This window comes from Sminthopsis crassicaudata, chromosome 4, assembly GCF_048593235.1.
Source record: "Sminthopsis crassicaudata isolate SCR6 chromosome 4, ASM4859323v1, whole genome shotgun sequence".
NCBI classification, from domain to species: Eukaryota; Metazoa; Chordata; class Mammalia; order Dasyuromorphia; family Dasyuridae; genus Sminthopsis; species Sminthopsis crassicaudata.
The window spans coordinates 72,132,571-72,151,941 of NC_133620.1; the positions used below are offsets into that span (position 1 = coordinate 72,132,571).

Here is a 19,371-nt window from a genome sequence, read left to right on the forward strand (position 1 = left end):
ATGCATGTCATGTTCCACTCTCACTCTCCAGTGAACTACAGATTCCTGGGAGACAGGTTATTTTTATTTTTTATCCCCAACTGTCTAGCCCACGGCCATGTATTATTGATGAGGTAATAGGGAACCTCAAAAATGATGAGGTAACTTGAACCAAATCACGAGATAAATACCTAATAATGAGGTACATACCTCAATAGGATTAAGGGAGGTCTAGTGGCAGGATTCGGGGTACAGGGAGTCACATGGAGCTCCCCTGCATCCCCTTAGGATTCGGCGCAAGGATACAAAGTTAAATCAGGTCTAGTGGCGGCGAGAGTCCCCTGTAAATGAATTTACAGGCCGAAAACCTAGATGGGTAAAAGATGTTTATTGCAGGGTTTGGAAGCAAGGTTAAGGTCTGGTTAGCAAAAGGCATTAGATAGAAGAAGATACATTTCGGCGGGGACAGAGCATCTCTGATGCGAGCATCTTGGCTGGCATCTTTCAAATCTCTGAACCAAAGATGGTTCTAGCTTTGCTCTTTTTATCTGCTTGAAGAAGTAATGGGCGGAGCTCAGGTTAATTCCTAGAAGGCCAGATTTTGGCGGGCTTTATCCAAGCCAGCTCAGAGCCGGTGGGGGGCTGGGTACAAGCCCAGATTAGTTTGACCAGATCTTGTATCAAAGTCCAAGTCCCAAAGGAAGTTGTAGATCAAACAAGGAATACCAAGGGGCTACCGCCCTCAACATTATAACATGCTGAATTGGATAGAAGAGTACGTAAATTTGTGTTTTAATATATCAGCTCTGATTAAAGTGAGCAACACTAACATTCACACCCCTGCTACTACTAAGGATTTTAGTTAAAAAAAAAATCCTGCCCGGATGCTTTTTGGTTGCATGAAAAGAGACGGCGCCATGTGGCGCATGACTTCACTTCGCCTTCTCCTAATTCCCTGTCTCAGACTTGTACAAGTGTCTTCAGTCTACCTGTCCTTGCCCTGAGGGCGCACATGTGCGCACGCGCATTTCGGGTAAACTTGTGCTGTGAGCCTTAGGGGTTTCTGAGCTCTGCTCTTCAGAAGTTTCCTTCCCTTTTAAAATAAGTGGGTTGTTTTCTTTGCTTTTTGAAGAACGAGGCTAATAAGATAAAGAAAGAAGCAGAGGCCCTAGAGCAGATGATGGACAAAAAGCTGAGGGACTACGAGGACCTCCGGGAAGACATGAAAGGCAAGGAGCTTGAGGTGAAGGAGCTCCTGGAAAAGGGAAAGGCGGAGCAGCAGGTGAGCCCGCGGGACCCGGCGTCTGCCGAGGGGCGGGGGAGCGGCGGGAGCGCGGGAGGGGGCTTTGCGCCGTCCTCATGGCCCCGTGCCTTCACAGACCGCTGACCAGCTCTTGGCCCGAGCCGACGCCGCCAAGGCCCTGGCCGAGGAAGCCGCGAAGAAGGGGAAGAACACGTTGCAGGAAGCCAATGACATTCTCAACAACTTGAAAGGTAGAAGAGAAAGCCCTGGAACCGAGAGATTCGGGGCGTTTCTAGACTGGGCCACCGGCTGAACGTGGCTTAAAGTTGGACCTGTTTTGGTAGATGAACGCTGTCATTTTAAATTTCTTCTGCTAGCCACACGCCCTTTTCTCCCCTTCCCCTCTCAATCTCTCTCCCTTCCGCACGTAGGGAGACTGTGACTCTGTCCCTGGTGCTTCTGCGCATACCTGTCTGCAGCTCAGGGGCCCGCCCACTGCCTAATTTAGGCATGAAAGGGCAAAAGCAGGAAGCGGAGGCGCCGTGGGGGGGCGCTGCGGCATCTTCTAAGCTCTCCTAGGCTCCTAGTCGTGTTCTGTTTGTCTCACGTACTGCGCCGTGTTGCCTCCGTGATTGCAACTCTTATGTCCTTTTAGATTTCGACAGACGAGTCAATGACAACAAGACGGCAGCTGAGGAGGCCCTAAAGAAGATCCCCGCCATTAACCGCACGATCGCCGAGGCCAGCGAGAAGACGCGGGAAGCGCAGCTGGCCCTGGGCAACGCGGCCTCGGATGCGTCGGAGGCCAAAGCCAAGGCCCACGAGGCGGAGCGGATCGCGGCGGCCGTGCAGAAGGTGCGGGCACTCGGAGCAAAGGACTTTAACAGGCCTGTCCCAGTCATAAAAAGCACGCCGTCTGGCTTCTGATAAAATGCGTTCTTACCGCGTGACCCTGAGCAGTGCGTTTAGCGCCCTCTGCCTTAGGTTCCTCACCTGCAGTGCAGCAGCGCCCTCCCGGCGTGGTGTGAGAGGAAAGGGAGACAGGGCTTTCTTACCACGTGCCTTCCAGAGGTGGTGTGCTATTCATCACCCAAGTCCGGAGTCAGGGATGCGTGAGGACGCTTCTTTTTATTGAAGTTTCTTTGTTGGGAAGCTTAGTTTCACTGCTAAGACACAGAAGTGGCTGGGAGCGGCCCTTATTCTGCTCTGCGGATCAGTTTATCTAACGGTAAATTATCCGAGCCTTTGTTGGCTGCAGGGAGTGAGACAGATAAACCGTCCTCTCTGCCCTCAAATTCCTTAGGAAATCCGGTCTGCCTAAATCTCTCGGGTTCCAAAGAGCGCAAGCCCTTCGTGAAACATAACGTAGTAAATTATATTTAGAAAATGTCTGAGAGTTGTGCATTTTAGCCATCTCAGGAAGAATAGAAAGAAAATGGTTTAGATCAAGTAAAAAGGGTGATACTTGTGTGTTGCTCCTAGAACGCGACCAGTACCAAAGCGGAGGCAGAAAGAACTTTTGCAGATGTTACAAATTTGGATAAAGAGGTGGACGACATGCTGAAACAGTTACAAGAAGCAGAAAAGGAACTAAAGAAAAAGCAAGATGACGCGGATCAGGACATGATGATGGCGGGAATGGTGAGTGGTTTGGGGGGGACTTTGTCCCTGGTCACTCCCCAAAGAAGGACGGGACTGCTTAGTGGGAGCCCAGGCCTCTGCCCTCCCAGCCGCTGGAAGGGCCACGGGGTCTCATCACTTCCTGGTGGATATTTGCGGTTCAGAGCTGCACAGCCCCATAGTTACTGTGGCCCTGCCCCCAAAAGCTGGTACTCCTAGAGGGAGGGAGGGGGGAGGGAAAGAGGAAGAGAGGGCAGACTGCAAATATTACACCCGCACCTTCAGGAGTCTCCCCTTCATGAAGCTACGTGAACAGCTTGTAATATCCTATAAACAGAAGACGTGTGTTTATGAAGCTCAAGAAAGGACAGAAAAGAGATTCTTCTTGCTCTGTCAAGCCAAGGTTCATGCTTTTGAAGCACTTTTTTTGTAATTCAGGATCAGGATATGTGATCTTAGATGATAAAAATCATCCTAATACAAGTGCTCATTTCTAAACAGGCACTTTGAGGGAGCTCAAAAGATGTTCCCTGTCCCATTACTGAGGATACAGATGTTTTTATATGGGAGATAATCGACTAGGAAAAAGTACACTGTTTATTAATATAAAAATCAGTTGTGTTTATATACTCCATTTTTACTTTTCCTATTTTCCATAAAAAGATGTATTGCCTCAAGTTGAAATCCTATTAATTTAAAGTTTGACTATTTTTTAAAAATGTACATATATGTGCTCTATATTTAATATAAATATTAAAAAGAAACATAAATTATGTGAGAAAAATAGCTGTAAAAAAAAAAAAAAACGTTAAGAGGGGCAGCTAGGTGGCGCAGTGGATAGAGCACCAGCCCTGAATTCAGGAGGACCCGAGTTCAAATCTGGTCTCAGACACTCAACACTTCCTAGCTGTGTGACCCTGGGCAAGTCACTTAACCCCAGCCTCAGACAAAAAATCTCAAAAACTTAAGAATTAAGGAACATTCAATGTAGAAAGAAGCTTAGAAATCACTTAGTTTAAATCCCTTCTTTAATAGACTGAATCGAGAAATACGTCCTCTGATCTCAGAAGAGAGACAGTTGGACAGACCTTGTTGTGTTTATTCTGTAATTTTGGTACATACTAGGCTGCTCTAAATGTCCATGTTTGGAGTGTAGTGAGGGAGAAATACTGTGTCCTGATGTGATTTCTTGTGATTGAGAACATTGTCCCAGGGGACAAGATAGCACTTCCACAAGGGGCCCTTAGAGGCCTAACAAAACCCACTGAATTGAAAAAAATAGCAAAGACGTTATTCTCAGGGAATTGCTTCTGTGATTCTGTTTTGTTTTGTCTTCCTTTGTCTTTCTCAGAGGAGTAAGTAAGGTGCTGGTAAGCAACATAGTCCACTAGACAGAGCACTTGGATCAATGATCTGAGTCAGAATCTTAGCTCTGTTATATCAGATCTTAGGGATCTTTCTTATTCCTTTTGAGCTTCAGTTTACTCATCTGTGAAATGAGAGGGATGAGGCAGTCTGTAATGTACCTCCCTAGACTTATTGAACTTTGGTGCTAAATTTTTGGCAGATTTTTCGGCTGGATTGATTTGGGGATAACTTTGGAAGCCAGGATCGCTAGAAATCAGCAGGGGAGTTCATTAAAAATGTTGTGTCAGTCTGACATAGATTAAAAAAATGTCAGGAGCCTAAAGTAACCAGATAGTATTGAAGCATTTGACAGTCAACATTCCACAATCCCACCCACAGATGGATAAACCACTTTTCCCAAAGAATTAAGATCTTAAGTAACGGGCCATTGTTACCCCATATAACCAGTCATATCTTTTCTTGTATGTCTTTACATCTCTTACATCTGACTGCCACCTCATATCCTCCACTTCAAGCTATCATGTTGATACTGTAACACTACTTGCTTCTATGGTTGCAGTTACTTCCTCATATTGCTTCCTATTGTCAAGTCTCCCCTTACTCTCAGACTGTCTTCTACTCAGTTGCCAAGTGATTTTCCTTAAATATAAATCTGACCTATTGGCTCTAGGATTAAATATAAACTCCTTTGTCTGATTTTAAAGTCCTGGACTCCAGACTATCTTTTAGCCTTTTTTTTTTAAATACAATATTATTAGTAACCCCTCTTCATTCCTCTGTTGTTCAGTCTAGCTAAAACAGCCCTGTCTGTTTTCTTCACAGTCCTCCGTTTTCCATCTCTATACCTCTCTTCTGATTATCCACCTCCACTTCATAACCTTTGATCTCTTTAGTTTTTTGGTGGTTGTTTCTCCCCTGGAGTGTTAGTGACTTATGACTAAGAATTATTTTTCTTTGTATTGGTATCTTCTCTGTGCCTAACGTAGTTATTGGTTTATAGAAGCTACTTAATAAATGTCAACAGATTGATTGCCAGGTATGGGAGTGATTTTTAGTGGAATATCACAGGGTTCTGTTCTATTTGCATTCTTGTCAGTGACTTGGATAAAGTTAGAGGTGGTATATTTATCAAAATTGTAAGTAAACAAAACGGGGAGAGGAATAGCTCATATATTGGATACTTGTCTAAAAAGATTTTGAGAGACATGAATGAGATAGAGACAGTATCCAAATTTATATAAAATCCATCCAGACACATTAAAAATCCAGAATAAAACACTAATACTTTTGTTGGCAGAGAATATTGATGGAGTATGGCGATGGGAAATTCAGGACAATTGAATAAATGTAAGCTCCAGTTTTTAAGCAATGTGGATGTCTTTTCTTTCAGAGAATGGTGCTTTGAAATGTCAAAATGCCTTTCAGAAACACTTATGTTTCTAAGAGTCTATATTGGACTTTTATTGCCCCAATCATATCACATGGGGAAATAGATCTTAAAAATTGGAAACTTGAAAATTAAAGTTGGCATATAGTTTGCCCCATACTCATGGTGAAAATGCAGAAAGGACTGTCTGTAGAAATAAAGTGCTGCTAGAGCACTCAGTATTTTCAAATATTTACCTAGATATACAGAAATGTTGCTCCGATGGTAATTTTCTAAACTGTTGTTTTTTTCTTCAATGGCAAAATACCCCCTAGAGAAGGTAGCTAAATTTGTTTTATGCAGTCTTTTCCCATTAATTTTAAGGAATTATTGAAATAAAACATACTCAAGCACAAATACTTTTGCCTTAGAATTAAAATTACAAATCTTTTAGAATAGTAATGTCAAACTCAAATAGAAATTGATTCATACAGGCTACTTAGTGACTTAGAAAATAAAAGTAGCATTTTCTCTGTTGCATTTTCATTTATTTTGTTAAACATTTCCTAATTAATTACAGTTTAGCCTGGTTCTTGACATCAGGAGTTTATTAGCTTTGAGTCTTAACTAGTTTTTTTCAAGTTGTTCATGCTTTCACTTACTAACTAAAAGGTAAAACAGTTCCCTTCCTTTATTTAATTAAAATTTAGTAGCTATCAAATGAAAAATTCTAAAAATGAATCATTAGAAAACATCCTTGGTTATCTGAACTAAGGTTCATCATAAGGATGACAGAGAATGTAAGTAGAGCTTTAGATTTAATGGTAAAGTAAAATTTTAAAAGTCTCAGAAACCTTAAGTTTGGTGAAAATAGAACATGCTGATTTAGGACATCTGCTAAAACTTGGGGGAAGAAGGACTAAAACTATATCTTTGTAAACCCTTTATTTTGGAATGTTTTCTTGTGCTAACCCTAAATTGAAAACAATAGAATTATACTCTGTTATGCAAACTTCTAAGCCTGTTCCCTGATGAATATTAGGAGTCCTACAAAAAGAACTGGATGATAGAAATTTCAAAATAAAAATACTGTAAAAAGTTATTGTGAAGCATCAAACCCTCATGTCAAATATCTCAGAAAATACTCATTTCTAACCTTGCTGCATTTATTTGGATCAGTGAAGCCATCTGCTTTTCTTTTTTTAGTGGCTTCCTCTTTGATCAGTTTCCTGTGAGTCATGTACATTGTATTTATTCAAATTACATGGGATTTTCCAAATAAATTCACCTTTAAGTTTATTCTGAATTCTAACAGTAGTGTCATGAATGATTTAATTTTAATTTAATTTTCTTTGGAGATTTGGGATGAAGAGACTTATTTAATTATGAAAATATTTAAAAAGTTAGAACAATATGGTTCTAGCAAGCGTGACTTCTTTGATAATCCTGAAGAATATCTCTGTCCAAAAGTTGTTTTTTCACATAAATCCTTGAAAAAATTGTTCCTCAATAGACCTTGGTCTCTACTTTCCACCTACCTTCCCACCCTCACCCCCACATCCTGGAATGGATTACAGATATCTTGATTTATTGATAGGGGTGACAGATGGGACTAATCTTCATCTCTAAAAGGTGACTACAAAGAGTATAAGTATTATATGAACAGCATATTTAACAATATTATTGTGGAATAAATTTTAATGATTAATACTTCTTACTGAATGATCTAAAAAGAACCCATCTTCTTGAAGGGAGAAATTGGAATTATATTAGCTTGGAAAGAGTATAAATTAGAAAGTAAGGTCTTTCTGTGTACTGAGAAAAGAAAAAAGTAAGGAGATTAAAGTCTATTGATGTTAGTGATATATTTTACCCACTTTTTCCCCCCAGGCTTCACAGGCTGCTCAAGAAGCAGAGATTAATGCAAGAAAGGCCAAGAACTCCGTTAGTAGCCTTCTCACCATCATCAACGACCTCTTGGAACAACTCGGTATGTAGTAGGTGTATGACCATTTCAAAAACTATAAAATACATATGGAATCCAGGTTTTTTGACATAAAGCAGATTATATAGTATAGGCTTATCTGATCAAGCTGTCCTAAATATATAGTTTCACTCTTTGTTTCTTTAAATTGCCTCATGACAAGGCTGTCAGTCATCTAAGAACTTTTTTTGAAGGTCAGGAGTAGATAGGTATGCTGTCAATGGGGCTTCTCTTAGGAACTATATATCTTGCCCATATCAATACCTTCCTTATTAAACTGGAATTTTATTAGATGCCTACTTGGAGCCAAATCTCTTTAATAAAAAGGGCATATCCATATCATGTTGCTAGTACAACAATATATAGTGAGAAGAGCCCACAAATGAAAGTCAGGAGGACCAAGTTTTTGTTATAGATTTGCCATTTAATTAATTATATGATCTTGATTAAGTCACTTAATTTGCGTAAGTCTCAGTTTTTTTATTTGTAAGAGAAGAGGATTTTGGCAATAAGGAATTAGGTTATCTCTAGCATTCCTTCACAATTTAAAAAAATTTTTTAAATGATCTTTGCTGGTGATTGACATCAATATTTTGTATAGAATGATCCAGTACCAAAGGATCCTTTCAGAAAAGTTCTAGACTTGGCATCCTTGTCCAAAATCACACACACACACACACACACACACACACACACACACACAAATTAAAATAGATGGTCAAAGGAAAATAAAGCTTGCAGGAAAGTCTTAATATCCTGGAACATTTTTAATACTGTTTGAGATGAAGCAAACTTCATTATGAAACAGAGCTTTCTTGGACTCTGTCCAAGTGGATTTAGTGATTAAACTACCAAAATATGTCATTACAAAGTAGTTCTACCTATAAGGGAGTCTTATAAGAGAGTTTTATAAGCTTCCATTATCTTTTCATTTCTTATCTTCTATTTTCTTAAATTAGGGGGTGTTTGAAGTCTTGCCTTAGGAAGCTGAAGTCATTAGGTTGCCAGCAAGAGGGACAAGCTGTTCCAGGATGCTGTTTCCACTGTTTCACTAATACTAAAAACTTAAGCTTATTATAGAAAACTAACCTATCCATTTCCCCTCTCTCTAGATTTTAAATCAAACTTAAATGCACCAGCTTTCTTAAACTGATATCTTTTGCAGGGAGTCATTTATTTTCTTCTTCTCCTTCCGATTCTCTTAAAACATAACCCTGAGAATGGATCTACTTTGCCTTGAGAATATCTTTTGGGAGTGAGAAACAGACTAAAAATTATCGTGCTACCCTGGAGACCATTAAAATAACAAGCCAATCATATATGTAAACTATACTAAATATTATTTAGCTGTCTTTCCAATGTGAAAATTAAATAACCTATGAAATTCACATGTAAAATTTGAGGTCCAGCACACTTTCCCCCAAACTGGAGCTTTTTGAGTCATTGTTGCCTTATCAATAAACCTGGCATACAACCAACACATAATCGTGCTTGATTAGCCTTGAGAGACTACAGAAAACAAAAGTGAATGTGTCCTCAGACAAAACCAATCCAACAAGTGTAAGCTTGTGGGTGGTGAATCATTCCAGTTGGATTCAGGTTAGCCTGTGTTTATACTTTGCCTACGTTGTTGTGTCCCCTGTACGATCTCCCTTATTTAGGAATCACATTTTGTATGTGGCTGCTGCCTGGCTCAGGTTTCACATCTGCTTTGTTAAGGGCTTCGGGACATGCATGTTGTCCTGTCTAGTGCTGTCTTGTCCCGGAGTGGAGTCTTTAGTGTCTATATTTTGTTACTCCATAGGACAACTGGACACTGTGGACCTGAACAAGCTGAATGAGATCGAAGGCACCCTGAACAAAGCCAAAGATGAGATGAAGGTCAGTGATCTCGACAGAAAAGTATCCGATCTGGAGAATGAAGCCAAGAAACAGGAGGCTGCCATTGTGGACTACAACAGAGATATTGAGGAAATCATGAAAGACATTCGCAACCTTGAAGACATCAAGAGGAGCTTGCCCTCAGGCTGCTTCAATACCCCCTCCATTGAGAAACCCTAAAGGCTTGTCAGCAGGGCTGGGGGGTGGGGAGAGGCCCGCCCTCCCGCAGTGACTGGTGGAGTGATGGTGAGGCTATGGAGCGCCTTCACACCTAGAGGACCTTTTTCAGACCCCAACTCTCCGCTGCTCTCAGTCACTGTTCTTTATGAACCAGGAAAAGTTGCAAAGTTCAAAGAGAGGCAAATTAAACTTCTATTTTGGGCATCAAAGGGTTTTCTTTTAATAAAGTCTCTCTCTTCTACCCAAAATACCTTACCTTACCAACACTCTCCCTTTTTGATTTGCACAATGCCACAAAGTGTCCTGGATTACAGTACAGTGGTATAAATGCAACTGTATGTGAACCACTGTATAACAGGGCACAAGAAGCACATTCTCTTGCTTCTCTCTTTGCCACCTAAAAGATCCTCCTCAGCTCTAGTCAGATCTCTTCATTTTTTTTTTTAATGAAGGAAACAAAGTGGCTACTAAAGTAGCAGTGGAAAGGCCAGGATAGCCCCACTTCCAGGGAAAGAAATGATTCTCTGGAGCCCTACCCTTGTTCAGCAGAATTGTAAAGGAAATAAACATCCCTGTGCCAAAAGTAGTGTCCAGTTAGAACTTTGGTAGCAGTCTACCAAATGTTTTACCATCTGATCTGAGTGCAATACCCTGAGCCACCTGCTGATTAAAAAACACTATTATTTATAATATTGTATAGCAGGCCCCAGGACAGAAGAAGTGGGCTTAAAGTTTTCCTCAAAAGCCACTCATGGCCTGAAAAGTGAACCATTTCCCAAATCTTTGGGTATTAAGTAGTTCTCTGGGCTGGCAGCTTGCAAGATAGGGACCTGTTTTGCATTCACCAAAAGATTTGCATCCCTGTATGTGGAATTAATATAGAGAGATTTTATGCAAGAATGAAATAACCACTAAAGTTTTGGGATTTTTTTTGTTTTTGAGAAAAATAATCAAGTCAATATTTAACCATATTTGAGGGGGGGGCTATGTAATAGTCTTGGAGGTAGCATTAAATTATTAGGCAGAATAATTGGCCATGAAATTCTTGGTTTCAAAAAATCCTTTTCATTCATACCACTTACAGAAGGATAAAATGTTCTGCTCATTTGGCATTATGTCAAGTTCCCTTGTGTTCTCCTGGAGAGAGATGAAATACTAAACCCTTTAGTCCTGTCTTCTTCTGGTGTTTCCATGTCAAAAATCACACCAGAATATGCTGTTTGTGTCTAAACTTTGTGCGTATCAGTCGCATCCTTAGTATGTCCCACAGCTGCCACCATCACCTAGAAGCCTCCACCTCATAATTATAACCTGTTGCAAAGTCTCTCTCCTTTATATTGAGGGAAGTCAGTTTCCTAATAGGCTTTTCAACTTTTTTTTCCTCAACCTATAAATTTTCTCCATAGTTCACAGTACAGTGGCTTTCTTCTTACCACCCCCTCCCCCCACTCGTTGCCTTTGAAGATTCATATATAGCCTTTAACACTATGCAACTTTGTACTTTGCGTAGCGGGGAAGAAACTATTATCTGACACACTGGTGCTATTAATTATTTCAAATTTATATTTTTGTGTGAATGTTTTTTTGTTTGTTTTGTTTATCATAATTATAGATTAAGAAATTTATGTAAATATACTTGTCCGGTTTCCAGAATATACATGTCTGTTCTCCTCTTCCCTTCATATTTCCTTTTAACCAGCACAATTTGCATCATACTTTCTCATGCCTCTTGCTATTTCTTCCACTTCTAATTCCTCTAAATTAGGTTCTCCCCTCCATTGCCCTCCTTTGTGCCCATTGCCTTGTGTTTGCAGTATTTGTAGTCTATAGTATTGATAGATGTTGTTTACCTAAACACAGTCTCTGCAGATAAGAGCCCCTTAGACATCCTACCCCTCAAATACTGTGTCACCCTACATGTTATTTCTTTGTGTCTGTTATGCAATAGCAGTGCATAAGGGGTGCAGCTCCCAGCGTCTGCAGCACCATCATGGATCCAGGTAGAAGTGCATTTCCTGGATATCATCCCTGTGTGGGTACCTGTGAAATGTGAGAGGCATCAGGGACAGTGCTATAGGAGGGTAGATGGGGGAGGACGCTTAGTCTGAATACGCCTCTCCCCCCACTATCCCCTAGGGCAAGCTAGAGTTTACCAAAAATTCTGTGACTTGGCATTCCTCTGCCCTTTGACCCCTTTGCATCTCCCAGCCTCCTCTTGCTGCCATAAAACTCGCTGGTTTTTTTTAACGCCAAGTTTTCACATCAGTATTTCTTGACTAGCTTTTGTAGTAAGGTGGTCATATCTTAGCACTCATCTCCTGGTCAAGGCTGCAGGAAGAGACAAAAGAATCTGCCAGCATCAGATTCCCCCCCTCCCTTCTACCAGGTGCACACCAGCCAGTCTTGGGCCAAGGTCAGGGACAATTAGCTTTCTGTTTTTCCTTTCCTCAACTCTGTGGTGGTGTGTTGTTGTTGTTGTTGTTGTTTTTTAAACAGAATTTTATTTTTTAAATAAAGATTCTTTCTAACAAAGTCCTTCAATTACTTCCCTGCATTACAGCCATTATTACATTGTAGAGCTATCTGTCCTTTATATAATGGCATTGACAAAGTGGCTGTCATGGGGAATATATGAACACAGCTATTTTTTGCCTGGAATTTGCTCCTTTTTGATCTTGACTGTGGCCTTTTTTACGTGCCTTCACTTGAGCTGCTCGCCTTAATCTCTGCAGTCTTGCTGTCTGGGGAGGTGAACAAAATGCAACACTTGGCGTTTTTTTATGTATAAAACAGTATTTTTATTTATAATAAAGTCTGAATATTTGTAACCCCTCATATATTTGGTGTTGTCTGAGTATCACTTTGCAGGAAGAAAGAGAGGAACTTTGTCATAGTAGTAAAAAAATTTTGAAAGTGGTAAACAATAAAGAGTAAATAAATCTTATTAATGTAGATGTTGATTTTCTGGAAGAGTGATTCCAAAGTGGCTTTATCTTCTCTGGGGACTTGACAGTGAGTTCCATGTTAACTGAAACATGATAGCATTTTAAGTACTTTACATATAGTATTTGATTCTTAATACAATTTTGTAAGATAAGTACTAGAGTTGTCTCCTTTTTACATATGAGGAAACAGATGTCAAAAGAATTGACTTGTCCATATGGTGATAGAACTAGAAAGTATCACAGACAGATTTTGAATTCAGTTTTCTTCTGATTACAAGGTTAGCTCTATGTTACGAGAGTAAAGTAGGGTATGTCTTCCAGTGATAAAGATTAAAAGAGATTTCAGGGTTAGGGAAAACTTTTAAAATTAAAGGGCTCATTAAGTTGTCATAGTGATTTTTCCATTTGTCACACATTTCATCTGTATGCAATACTCATATATCATGCTCTGACAGAATAACTGGCTAGCATGTTTCTCCAGAAGAAACAAGTTCCAACATAACTTAAATGAAAGGGCATCTATTAGTAAATGGGTAAGTAGTGCCCTCTAAAGCTTTCTTTGTGGAAATTTCCATAAGAAATGCCCACAATATGTCCCTACACGCCTCTAGTACTTACAACCATGCTTGGTCCCACTTGGAGAGTCAATCCACAGAGCATGCCGAACTATGGGGTGCTCTGTCACAGAGCGATGTGAACCTGAAGTCTCCAGGTCTTCCAGATTTATTTGTAGCTTCTGTAAACACCAGTAAGTCTTAAATGTTTGTTGTTAACCCAAATGGGCTAAGAAGTGACATTATGAGTTTTTATAGGGTATTAAAAATTTTTTTTAAAAATAGAATGATTGGGTGACTTCATCTTTCCCAGTATTGTAAGATCTAGAAGTTCAGTGATACTGATGAAGAAACCAAATACTATAAATACCTTTATTACAAGTGTTCTTCCTAAATGTGCTTTTAGTTTCCAAAAAAGAAAAAAAAAAGTGATTTAAATGCTGATACTTATTATTTATACTTATATACTTTATCTCTAAGCAGTTTCTTAGAGATTGGCTGCAGCATAAACTTCTGATTCTCCTAAATTCTTTTCAAAAGCACCTATTGGGACAGCTAGATGGCACAATGCATAGAGCATTAATTCTGAAGTCGGGATCACCAGAATTAAAATTTGAGCTCAGACACAATGCTAGCTGTATGATCCTGGACGAGTCACTTAACTCTAATTGTCTCACCACCCCCTATCTGCCCACCCCAAAAAAAACATGTACTGTATGCAGAGCCCTGTGTATAAAGCCAAAAGTAATTTTGTTGTCTAATACAGTACTAGTACTAATAAATGATGCATGATGAAAATTTCAAAAAAAGCCATGTATAAGATATAAGAGGGAAGAACAGAAATCAGGGAAGGAAGGCTTTGTAATAGAGGTTGGCACTCAGAAGGATATTGTTTAATTTTCCTCCTGCATTTAAAAAACTTGTATTAATCACCTTCTATGTGCAAGGCACTGAGAATGTAGAAACAATAACCAAACAGTTCTTGGCCTTGAAGAGCTTACGTTCTATTGGACAAGTCAGAATTAGAACAAAGTTTCCCTAAAACGAACCAGTGAAGAACTTCATCATTTATAGTAGAAATGTGTTAATCCCCTCCTATTTGTTGTAGGGCAAGCATCAGCTTCATTCCATGGAAGGAATAGGAAAGAATTTTTAAATTTTACTAAGATGCTAACAACGTGAAAAAAAGATGAATTCATTTCTTCCGTTTCTTACAATCAGAATTAAAGTACCTTGGTTTTAGTGTCGGATTTTCTGCTCGTTATATCTGGGGCGTGCATGGCATTTGGAGCTCTTCAGCCAATACAAAATGATCATCGTAGTCATTGGACTTAGAGATCTTCAAGTTTGTCCAAAATGTGAGATTCTTAAAGCAGAACACTTGATTGTGTCCCTTCCCAAGCTTAGCAAATTCCCGTGGCGCTCTCTTAACCTCCAGAATCCCATCTCTCTGTGAACTCTTCAGCCCTCAGCCCTCATCTGCTTTTTCCTTCTTATCTGACTCCTTTCTTTCTCTTCATGTATTCTTTGACATAAGCCAGTGAACTTTTTTCCCCAGCTTTCTTGGGAATTACCTTCTTTCCCAAAGGAACTTTGTTCTTTGCTGAGAATATACAAGCTCCTGATCTCTAGCATTCCCTCCACCAAACATACCTTGTATGTGCTGCTATGTGCAGAGTCCGTTGGCTCCTGGATTGAGAGACTCTTAATTTCTGCCTCTACATCCCATTGCTTAGCGTAGTCACCAGCATTAATGCTTAGCAAACTAATCTAACTTTGTGACTCCAAATGAGCTTTGGGTACACAAGTACAGAAGTGAGAGTTGCCATTTTAGAGAGTCAGCATGTACAGGGGGGTTCAACTGCAGAGTGAATAGAAGATCCCAGTAGTCCTAAGGCTGCCTGCTGTAAGGTAGGGGTTCAGAGATCTTTGGAGATCTGACCTCCAGGAGCAGCCACATCTCCCTGCGAGGAGAGGAGGAATGGAACCATTGAACTCTTAACAGGCCTTTAATTAACTACAGTTTCTAGTCCCGCTTATATCCTCCCCCCTTTCCAAATCCCCAGTGTCTATGCCTTAGAGAAAGCCATCTGCTGCCAAACCAGCTTTTCTTCTGTGGTATCCTCTCCAGATTCTGACAACAGGCTCAGGCCTTTCCCAGAGAAGGTTAAATAAAATTAAATGTGACACAATTAGCTAATGATTTTATATTAGCATATATATTTTAGAAGATATCTGACTCTCCTGTGTATGCGCATAACATTGATTTACATTAGATAAAATGGTAAAATGTGTTTGTGGTCATACCTGTAACAAGTTGGACAACAGGCAGTTTGCTCAGAAAGATAACATAATGTTGTTTTATGAAAAAATTGATTAAAATTGTTTTAAAAGGGTCTTTTCTAGGTAGATAATTTGCCATAAATATGTAGAACAAAAAGATTTAGACTTGGAAGGGATTTAGTCCAAGGCCCTCATTTACAAGTGAAGGACCTTAAAAGTCTCACAAGTTAGTAGAAGAAGCAGATTTTTAATTCAGAGATTGTTATCCAAACTTCAGCTCTCTTCTCTTGATACCATCCTATACAGGACTGTCTATGTAATGTGTAATGTAATATGACCCAGAACTAAATCAAATTCAGTCTTGAAGAATTGTCACAAAAATCATTCTTCTCATTCCCCCGTTTCCCTTGGAATACCTGAATGGTTCATTGCTAGGTCTCCCCACTGAAAGAAAGAAGTCTCTCAACACTTGTATAAACATTTATGTCAATAAAACATAGAATCTAAGACAGACTTTTATATAACATAACCTAACCTATTCATTAATGAACTCTAATAAAAATAATAGAAATAAATAGAAATAAGAATTTGAGGAAATACAGGAATAAAATGGAATAAGCATGATGAAGAGTTTTTGAATGTAGGGGAGGGGGAACAATCTGGAACTGAAAATAAATGAATTTTTAAAGTGTTTGTATGAAGGGCAATGGAAATAAAATTAGATCTGAGCAGTTGGAAGAATATCAAGTGCTCATGAGTAGGCCTAGCTAATATTATAAAGGTGACAATTCTACCTGAATTAATCTACTTATTCAGTGCGGTCCCAAACTGCCAAGAAATTATGGAGCTAGAAAAAATAAAAATCATCTTGAAGAATTTTAAAGGAATTAATGAAAACAAAATGCAAACAAAAGTGATCTAGCTGTATTAGACCTAAAACTATGTTATAAAGCAGCAGTTGTCAAAACTACTTGGTACTGGATAAGAAACAGAATAGTGGATCAGTCAGTGGAATAGGTTAGGTTTACAAGACAATAGTCAATAACCATAATAATCTAGTATTTGATAAAGACATCAGTTTCTGGTATAAAAACTCACCATTCAACAAAAACTGCTGGGAAAATTGGAAAATAGTCATTGAACAACACCTAACATCCTATATGTCAAAATAAAGTCAAAATGGGTTTATAATGTAAAGAGTGATACTATAAACAGATTAGAAGAACAAAGGATAGTAGACCTCAGATCAGATTGAAATATACTCTCAAGCAATTTGGAACTATACTCAAAGAGCTATCAAACTGTGCATACCCTTTGACCCAATATTATTTCTATTGGTCTTGGATCCCAAAGAGATCTTAAAGGGAGGAAAGGGACCCATACGTGCAAAAATGTTTGTAGCAGCCTTTTTTTGTAGTGGCAAGAAAGTGGAAACTGAGTGGATACACATCAAGTAGAGAATGGCTGGGTAAATTGTGGTATATGAATATTATGGAATATTATTGTTCTGTAAGAAACGACCAGCAGGATGATTTCAGAGAGACCTGGAGAGACTTACATGAACTGATGCTGAGTGAAGTGAGTAGAACCAGGAGATCATTATACACCGCAACAACAAGATTATGTGATGAATAATTGCGATGGACTTGGCTCTTTTGAACAATGAGTTGATTCAGGCTAATTCCAGTAGATTTGTGATGGAGAGAACCATCTGTATCCAAAGAGGACTGTGGATATTGAATATGAATCATGATATAGTATTTGCACCTTTTTTTGTTGTTGTTCTTGTTTGCTTGCTTTTTTTTTTCCTTTCTCATTTTTGTTCCTTTTTGATCTGATTTTTCTTGTGCAGCATGATAATTGTGGAAATATATTTAGAAGAATTGCACATGTTTAACCTATATTGGATTACTTGGTTTATAGAAAGGTAGTATGGAAGGGAGGGAGAAAATTTTGGAACACAAAGTTTTGCAAGGATGAATGTTGAAAACTATCTTTCCATGTATTTTGAAAAATAAAAAAGTTATTATAAAAAGAAAATTTTTAAAAATAAATAAAAGGGCGAGGTTTCTCTGACTTCTAGACAAGCCCTCTATCCTCTGCACCATTGGTGTCAAACTCAAATAGAAACATTCCTATGGGCTTCATATTGACTTAGAAAATTCAAATTAACATTATTAGATACTGAGTTTTTTTGTAATTTTGTCAAACGCTTCCTAATTACATTTCAATTTGAACTCAGGGAGTTTTGCAGATCACCATATTATATCTAAAGGACCATGCTTTAAACCAAAACCAATTTGGTTCTCACTGACCACCAGTACATCCTTGGCCAAGCCCCATTTGATCTTTGTTTGGGTCCTGATTGACTCAGACCGAATGTAAATAGCAAGCATTTCTGCTTTGGCAGATGTTCCCCTGCCAGATTCATTCATTCATTTATTTATTTAGATTTTTTTTTTGACTAGGTGAAAGAGAAAACTCTTGGTCTCAATTGTTACCTAGTTTTCTTAGTCACTGAAACCTCTGTCAATCTGAAACCTAATGAAGACCTTAGCTTTAAAAAATCTCCCATTTCATTGAGGGCCATCTCCAGTTGTCCGGATCCATATCTGGCCACTGCACCCAGATGGCTCTGGAGGGGAAAATGAGGCAGGTGACCTTGCACAGCCCCCCCACCCCCTTAATTCAAATTCATTTGCATGCGTGATGTAAAGGTCCTCTTCAAAAACAAAGGACAAACAATAGGAAATTCTTGTCAGAGAATCACGTTCTGGGTGTTCTGGATATCTTATGTTACTGAAGGATCCTTACTTTGCTAAGTTAATTGATCAAGAAAAATAGTCTAATCTCCCTTCCTGACCCCAGTCTTCACAGAACACAACTTGGAGGGGGAGGTGGCTGGCTGTCCGGGTGGTGGAGATTACTAGCTTCAGGATTGCTGAGCCAGCTGGCCAACATAATGTCTTGGGACCACGTCTGTGATTTTGGTGATTACACGTTAACATGATCAGAAAGGATAATGTTACAACTTGCTGACCTTGAATGGATCAGACTTCAGGACTAGACAGTCTGTTCCCTGTGTTATTTCTGGTCTGATATAGACTTATCCTAGAATTCAAATTTGCTTTCACATAGGGACTCCAATTTAGGGCTGTCTCTTTTCACACGGCATAATACATTGCTGAGCCATGAGTTTTCCTTGCTTTAATTACAGTTATCCCTTCCACATCGCAACTTTCCACATCAAGGTTTTGACATATGGTCGGCATAAGAAATTAAAGGGGAAATTTTGGGAAGTTTTATAGAAGCTGTAGGCAATGCTCCAAGTTCAACAGATGACAGAGAAATTTAGTAAGTCAAAAATGCCTAAAATATATGGATATATACCATGGATGACATTATATATTATCAACATATTTTATCTTGTCTTTTAATATTATAAATACCATGTAAAGAAAAAAGAAAAAACTTCAAACTTCTCTGATACAAAGGGAAGGAAGGCCAAAAAATTTTACTTGGATTGAAGGGATGCCATACCCCTAAGCTCTGTGATGTGGAAGAGATAGCTCTACTTTTAAAAGACTTTTAAAATGGCATATAGCCTTATAAAGATATATTATATTTGTATGCAGGTTTTTCTCAAGTGTATTTGAATCTTGTCCCTTATCTGATTCCTGAATCAACCCAGCAAAGAAGGCTGTATCTTTTCCACTTATTGATAAGTGGATATTGGAAGATACATACAAAGATACAATCTTCTGACAATTCCTTGGTCTCTATGGGTTACCAGCAGGGACTAACAGTTTGCAAGAATGACTGGTTTCAGACTTGTCACAACCCAAATGCAAGCCCCTAAGAAGACAGCACACCTCTGGATTATCCATTGTCAGACTAACCTACCTGTACCTCTCCATCTGTACCTCTCAGTAGAGAGCTACTTACAAAGATGACGTGTGTCCTAGCCC

General features: G+C 39.1%; 1 protein-coding gene across 1 annotated transcript in view; it reads left to right on the forward strand.

Moving 5' to 3' along the window:
• The window catches only part of LAMC1 (laminin subunit gamma 1), a 137,702-nt gene extending 125,244 nt beyond the window's left edge, over positions 1-12,458 (forward strand). Inside the window, 6 exon segments of the mRNA XM_074308550.1 lie at positions 1,112-1,261; positions 1,359-1,473; positions 1,878-2,077; positions 2,705-2,863; positions 7,467-7,566; positions 9,365-12,458. Coding sequence (XP_074164651.1) covers positions 1,112-1,261; positions 1,359-1,473; positions 1,878-2,077; positions 2,705-2,863; positions 7,467-7,566; positions 9,365-9,621 — 981 coding nt within the window. The 3' untranslated portion in view covers positions 9,622-12,458.
• Positions 12,459-19,371: the final 6,913 nt, after the last annotated feature.